The sequence below is a fragment of the Branchiostoma lanceolatum genome, chromosome 3, assembly GCF_035083965.1.
Source record: "Branchiostoma lanceolatum isolate klBraLanc5 chromosome 3, klBraLanc5.hap2, whole genome shotgun sequence".
NCBI classification, from domain to species: domain Eukaryota; kingdom Metazoa; phylum Chordata; class Leptocardii; order Amphioxiformes; family Branchiostomatidae; genus Branchiostoma; species Branchiostoma lanceolatum.
In genome coordinates this window covers 7757436-7765381 of record NC_089724.1, presented here as the reverse complement: position 1 = coordinate 7765381, position 7946 = coordinate 7757436, and the positions used below count along the sequence as shown (strand labels likewise).

Sequence of the window (7946 nt, the reverse complement as noted above, 5' to 3'; positions counted from 1 at the left end):
TCCTGACGCAATTTCCTTGTACATAGGCCAATGCATATCTACCTCTTTACTAAAAAGAAATCGATTGATCTCTGATGCAAACAATTGATGTTTCCTGTGTATCATGTAACAAAGTTCCACATATGTATTCTGTATTACTCTTATTGTATACCGTAGTGTTTAGACTTAAGTTTTGTAGAATTCAATAGCATTGTTAATAAGCAAAGTCATATATGAGGGCCTGCATGCCCCTTTTTCGTAAGGCGTAATCAGGCCGTTTTAGAAGTTCGTAATCCGACGATGACGAGGAGGACAGTTCTTCGTCTGACAGTGAAGATGAGACCACACGGCAGTTAGAGGCGAAGGTGAGGCTGCGAAATTCACGCTGCGGCGCAGATAGCCCGATCAATTTTCTACCGTATTGACATTTCGCACTGCCTACGAACTTGCCATTCATTGTACCTGTTACATTTGTTGTGCAATAAACTTTTACTATTACTTACTTTATTATTACATTAATTTCCAATGTTTGCGAAAACGAAAAAAAAGCTTATCAAGAAGCTACAAGATCATGGTTAGGAGTAATTTTTTTACGTTTTGTGTCTTTTGTTGTCTTTTGCATCATATCTTTCGTTCCTATAAGCTGGTTGCACCGGACACTTCGAACTGAAAGTTCAAACGTTTCAACAGAAGTATTTATGTACAACCTCGCAAACAAACACATTAGATATATTTGACACGACGAACCACGATAGGGCTTCCCTGGCATAGACATGAGCCATCGGAGCGGTCCGGCTACAGTGACGTGGAGAAATTCAATCGGCTGATTACTCTCTAACGTCAGCAGTAGCAGTAGCCAAAAGAGGCTAAATGTTAAAGGTATATGTCCGTACCCCCATGCAAAAGTGTCCGTACTCCAATGCAAAGGTGGGACACCCATTTAACGTCCTGTCCGAGTGACGTCCCTAACGAAACTCCTTCAAAATCCTTCAATTCTTATGAAAGATATAAATGTTTCCATACAGAGAGCTACATTCTCCTTCACATTTTATCTGAAAAACGCATTGCCAAGGCAGCGGGTATACCCGGTAAGGAGGTATTTTGCTGTACATCATGATTAGAAATTTTGTTCACTTATTGCCATCCATAGTCTTTCCACTGCTGGGTTTTCTTCTTCTGCTTATTAGTTTACAGCCTATCGCCACCGTGTTAGCTTGGGGAAAATTTTCGATCACAGAAATAGAATCTGACTTACTTGTATGCCTAGAATAGAGTTAACCGTAGTACCCCGGTTCGCATTTCTTATGCCTCATTGTAGTCTCTCAAAAACAGCGTACTTGTATACCGTGAAACGTCTGATATATCAAAGAATCTAAGGCAAACCACAGACTCAGCTTACAAGACCCCACAGCTTTATTTACATACCATGTATGAAACAAGATTTAAGACTACTGCCTTCACCATTGAGATGCAGCAGTTAATTTCTGGAGACATCAAGAACAAAACAACGATAATTTGTATTTTCCCAGTCTAGTTATCTTCTTTCTTTTGATGGAATAAAATTCTTATTGTAATTATGTTTTTATGTTTCTCTGCTCGAGTTTTTATTACTGCCAACACTTTGTTGATGGACCGATATGCCCCCATAAACGACCGGATGTTCGTCAATTTTCTCGTTTGTTTCAGTTTTTCGTTCCTGAAATTCCGGTTTTTATTATACTAAGAAAATCTTTTTAAAATTGATAAAAAAAGACGAAACTATATCTTTATCAAAGGAGTGTTTTTGTTCATCATATTCCAAACTGACGTCGACTATACTTGTAGCCTCCAAGCAGGCCCAATGGATTGCAAAGACCGTATCCAACTGGAAGAAGGAGCTTGTATAGCAATCTTATGTTGCAAAACATACTTCTTATGCCAGTTTGATACGGTCTTCGCAACCTATAGATCTGCTTGGAGATTATATACTTGATCGTTGATCAACTGATCGTTGATAAACGTGTAAGGTACTATCTACAGCGAAAAAAGGGATAAATACAATATCCATATCCACACCTATATCAACATAAACATGTTACTGATTTCCAGATAAGTGAGCTAAAAAAGGAGCACAAAATGCAACATCTTCTTAATGCATTGACACTGCATACTCTTGGTTTTGAAGTTGGTTACATACACTTGAAACAATAAGTAATGTTGAAGAACCACTAGATACAACATTTGGTTTCATGATGCCGAGCAATGCTAAAACCATGAAGTTTCTTTCAAGACGCTACACACTTGATATAAAGACCGTCCACATGAATGAATCACAAAATAAAGCAGTTTTTGGCATTTTCGAAACACGGCTTATTAAGGGCAATACAGGGTTGTAAATCAATGAAATTGTACACATTGTTATGCCGAAAGAGGGAAACAACAGTGTTTTTGTACAATTAACAAAATGTGAATCTAATCAATATTTTTCTTCGCACTCAAGGTGCTTTTCAGTGTAGGATAGCTGTACAATAATCTAATGAGCATTACAAGGAGATCCTCAACAAAGAGCACTTTTTGTAGTTTCGATGCAAAAATATACAGAATTTCTCTCATCGTAGATCAATCTGGAGTCTGTATATCAAAATTTATTCCACACGTATAGTTTCATCGAATATTCCCCCATACCTTTGTGAATCCTGAGGATAGTCTTCTTTTTGGGGATCATCCTTTTCAGTCCCATTGTTGACACCAAAGCAAGAAACACGGATGGCATTGTTCACTTTCGTTTCTGTTTTTATGGAGTGTAACGTTATATGATTCTCATGGAATCCTACAACTTTTTATGATGTCGTCCATTTCTGCCGCGGTTTTGCTGTCTCCAAGTGCGAAGTTTGATAATAGCTTAATCACCGATCGCCATTTGTGCCATATTCAACGTTGTCACAGTACAAACTCTACTTTCATTCTAAGCCATATTTGGAGGCCAGACTGATATCGCCGTTCAAATCCAGCGTCTGTAATTTGAGTTTCTAATATCGCCTGTTTGTGTCAGTGTTCCAGAGGGGAAGAATCCTACAAACCGCTGCATCCAGGAAGTAGTGTTGGGCTGGGATGTTCCTTCGCAAGTGCAGTTTGTACCAAAGGTTGGTTGGGTCGGGTCTTCTCTTTTATACGGTGGTCAGGAAACTTCGTTCGTTCGTTGTGTACCTCTACCTGTACTTTTTGTGTTTGAGGTGGACTGGGAGTCGGTGGTGTCTGACGGCCATGCGTCTCTGTCTGTGTTTGCAATGTACCGGGAAGTCGTGTCTGCTCTTCACGCTGTCTCTCTGTCTGTTGGGAAGATGATTCTGCTGCGAGTTCTTCTTCGTCTGATGTCCATTGATCATGACCGTTGGGGAGAAGGTTAACAACGGCGATGTCCTGCCCTCTGTGTACAGGTGGTGGAGTTGATGGCAAAGGTATGTTGTCAGGCACGTCGCACAGCTCCCTCAGAGCTCGTCGGAACTCTGGCTGCCTGAAGCTGTAGATGATGGGGTTGACCATAGATGATAGCGTCAGGAAGATCCGATTGGCCACTATGACCGTTATGAGTTGTGAGGTCGATGCTTTCTCTGCACCGACATTGAGCAAAGACCGACCAGAGGCAACCAAGAATAGGTAGGATGCCACCGACACAACTAGAACAATGATATGTGGTGCCAGTGTTCTGAAGGCCTTGGTATGGCAAAGCCACAGGTTGCGATGCTCATCCCTCTCCTGCTGTTTCCTTGCTTCCTTGTAGACGAGGAAGTAGATCACGAGGATGGCCAGGACAGCAACTACAACCTCAGCTGCACACATGTTTCTGAAGATGGCAGCCGGGCTGGTGCTGCTGAAAGGTTCTGGTTGACATAGGCTGTCGCCAGAGTTCTGCAGTCTTCTGATTACGGCAGGTCCAATCCCAAAGAACAAGGCGAAGGCTCTGACTGTAACTATTCCGATGATGACACGTTTTGTTGTGACTCTGCTGCCGTAGTGCAATGGATTACATATGAAATGATACAGATCTGTTGCCATCAGGAGGTACGTACCGAACATTGATGCTGTGGAGGTTGGGATCAACGTATTTGAGACACCACAGAACTGTCGATAACTGCTGCCGTCGTGGAAAAGCCCATAGATCTGTACGGGAATCATGCAGCCTGTGAAGATGATATCATCTAGCGCTAAGTTACACCGAATGTAATAACGGGGCTTCTGTAGAGACTCGTTTTTCCAGACCAAGAAAATGAGGAGCAAGCTGCAACCCACGGCCACGATCAGACTGAAAACGAGGTACGCTGTTTGGAGACCACGAGACAGCGAGGTGCTCGATATGATATCATGTATGTTACCCAAATTGAGTGAGAAGAGGTTTTGATCCTCCTCCATATTTCAGAACTTGACGAGACTGATGAAGAAGACAGCTACCGCCCTTTCTCTAGTCGAGGCCGCAATGAATGATGAAGCTTCAATGGTGACACCGGAAAGTTTTGAGGTTGCTGGGATCCATTCTTGTGTCTCAATGGTTGTTGACAACGAAGAGACCGAGTTACCGCCGTGGTCGCTAGGAAACCATACGCATGTTCGCTGCTTTTCATGGAGCAGTCTAGCTGTATACAGGCAATTAGCTGCGTTTGTGGAATACTACGGGTTGATGTCATTATCATGAAGCTTCGTTAAAGTGTTTGTTTGGATGGCTGCAGCTGAAACCCCAAGAGTTTCGATATGGACAATCCTATAAAATTTCTTTGTAAAGTTATTTCATTTTTTTTATATGCTACATACCATTGTAACTTAAAGGTTCAAGCTCCACTCTTCGGAAAGTTCCTTTTTAGACATGCAGGATTTAAAAGAATTGCATGCTGGTGGATTGAATATTTTTTCTTTATTACATCCATGAAAAATGTTTTAGATAACAGCGTTATTCCAAAGAGGATTACTCAAGAGGCGTTGACGAATCATTGTGATTTGGGGTTTGTTGGCAGTTTAGAAAGAAATGTTCACGACGAAGTTGAAATTATGCAAAATAGGACTTCATCTGCATAATCAATGACAAAATTGTATCATTACATTTTTTCATGTATTTTCTTTCCTGGACATGCTATGGTTTAGGTGATTGTGTGGCAGACAGCTTTTGACGTCAGGGTCAAGTGGTTTCGGTTTGGGCTCCTTAGCAGTTGATATCAGAACTGCATGTTTTTTTTTCTAGAATCTTCCGACGTTGATGACTGAAGAAAGGAAAGAGGGATGTGGGTACCTTGGACAGAGATTACACAATTAGATGCAAGTTATGGAAATGAGGACTTTATTTGCACAACAAATGAGCAAATTGTATAATATCAGTGACTTCAAGACATCTGTACTTTATGGCAAGTGAAACAACGATAACAAATGCCTAACATGCAAGTAAGGGCCTAAAATGCGAAATCAACACGAAAATACTGCAACTCCTTAGCGGTGCGTCGATGAAGATTCATTCAGGTAATAAGATACACCAAATAGCAGTTACTCAAGCAACTGGGTAAGATTTTATCCAGTTGCTTGAGTAACTCTCATTTTGCATCCTCACCTGCAATGTACATCACCATGCATACATACATGCATGCATAGACTTACATGTAATAAAAAGTAATCTGCATAAATTTCACAAAAGTTCATGCGCTTATTTCTTCCAATGGCGACTTAAAAGATGGTATCTGGAACGGCGGTGTTCAGAATTCTAAAAGAATCGCTTTCTACATAGATGTTGTGATATTCATCCGTATCCATAGCATAACAGAGACTCCTGGCGCCCATACCTATAAATGCACCGTCGGAAACGTTTATATGTCAGCAGGAGGTACTTTGGTGGTTTGGGTAGGACCGCTGAATAAGAACGTTTTCGGCTTTTTTTGTTCCCCTTCTTTTTTACCCCCTTCTTCTCTTTCATACGTTACCCTATCTCAATGTTTTGATAAAAACCTTAATTGGGCCCCGATCGTGATTTCACTTCATTTGATGCAAAAATTTCAGCAATTCAATTCGATTTGGTAGTCATCTGGTAGTCGAGTCGATTTGATTTTGTGAGCATGGAACCTCCAAGTCGATTTCAAGTGGCATCCTGTCGACATCTTCCAAGCGACCTCTCGGACGTCCTTTTTTTGTCAATTTTTCTTTCCACGATACATCTCCTGGTCACGGATTTTACCGCGTGCCGTTGGTGTTTTACAAAGTTTTCCGCCTGCAGGATTTGAATTCTTCCGGCCAATAGGCGACAGTGACCTAGTAACGACAATGGGTCACGCAGGGTGCTTAGGGTTGTGTTACGACAATCTTAAAGACAACCAAAGCAATATATGGGCCAAAAAATGGAAATAGGAAAAAAAAACCGTCGACGAATTTCTGCGAGTTCTCGCATCACAACGACGTCGTATTTTTGCATCATGGACAACGCTGTACATTGTGACAGTCGGCTGTTTGAACTAATCATGTGTAGAAATAACTAAATACATTGACTTTCAAAATCTGATTTTTGGGCTCTGATCATGATATTGCTATAAGATCCGTTTTGTAGCTAGCCCAGGCAGCTGGGAATATGCCAGCTGTCCGTTTGCAGAATACTGACGAGACTACTGATTCTTAAAGCAGCTTCTGGATTCCGTTAAATAACGACCATGGGTCCGTAAACAGCACCGGCGCGCGTCTTCAAGTGGCAGTGTGCATTTTCCGATATCCCGAATTGAATAAACGATTATACTTCAAAGCTCGTTAACTTCAGGAATATAGTGCATGTAAAAGAAAAAGGCACACTCGCTCTTATGCAGGACATCCCTGTATAATGTCCTCGGTCTCACCAAGGATAGGAGCCCCTTTACTCATGACCTACTTATGAGTATAGAGACAACGCATTGGCAACTAGAAAAGCAACATTTTCGAGAAAACGCAGGATATTTCCCTCCCATTAATAAAGGAATTCAATGTATTATACAAATGATGTCATCAACATAACGCACCTTTAGTTGTATTCATCCTTCGTACACCTCCGATATTACATCTGTAGCATTTATTCTCTCTCTAGCTCTCTCTCTCTCTCTCTCTCTCTCTCTCTCTCTCTCTGTCTCCCCCCTCTCTCTCGACCCGTGTGTGCATCTAAGTAAGTAAACAGAGAGTGTAGAAGACCTGTTAAGCTAAGACATCTTGTCCAGCACAGGCTGTTTTATCGAGGACAGCTTTTGTAAACAGTTCTTTATTCAGTTTGTAAACACCAAGTCGGGCATGGTTGTTTGTACCTTCTAACAGAGCAGGTCAGGCCCCGCATATATCTGCCGGTCTCCCGGATGTACAGTAGTCCGTTCATAATACGGCTAGCACATTTTGGGGCGCAGCTTTCCAACTTTAAGGCCACGTCGATTCGATTCTATGGATGACATCCTCCGGGGACCCCAAAACTGATGCGAGCGTGTGAATAAAAGAATTGGCCAAAAAATGGCTTCATTATGAAATGTACATGGCCCGGAAGGATTAACAAAACACACGTGAGTATGGTATACAGAATAATAGATTATTCATGCATTTTCGTTCTTTCACAACTTCCTCATTGACTTTGGAATTCACTTTGGTATTCTACGACATTAGTATCCGTTTTCCTAAATATATTTTTAAATTTACAGCATACATTTTCTCATTTTGCAGCTACTTTGTACCATTTACAGTACTGCCGAAAACTTATTTTTGGGAACGGACGAAAATTGATGCGCGCGTCGATGTCATCCATACAATCAAATCAACATGGCCTAATAGTGGAGAAGTATTACAACTGCAACACGCATGCGCATCTGGCAACAAGACTTGTAAAAACGCATGGCGTGACATTTTATTTACGAAACTCGTAAAAACATTTCAAAGTTTCAAAGCTGTTATCATAACGACCGGAACGTTTCGACATCGAGAACGACGAGAAATAAGAACTGTTTTGGAGTCGCCGTAAT

At 41.3% G+C, this 7946-nt stretch overlaps 1 protein-coding gene across 1 annotated transcript; it reads right to left on the bottom strand.

The window, feature by feature from the left end:
* Window positions 1-2989: 2989 nt before the first annotated feature.
* Window positions 2990-4368, bottom strand: LOC136429284 (olfactory receptor 2AT4-like). Its single transcript, XM_066419145.1, has one exon. It carries the CDS (start codon window positions 4366-4368, stop codon window positions 3031-3033), a length of 1338 nt encoding a protein of 445 aa, XP_066275242.1. The 3' UTR covers window positions 2990-3030.
* Between the last annotated feature and the right edge of the window lie 3578 nt (window positions 4369-7946).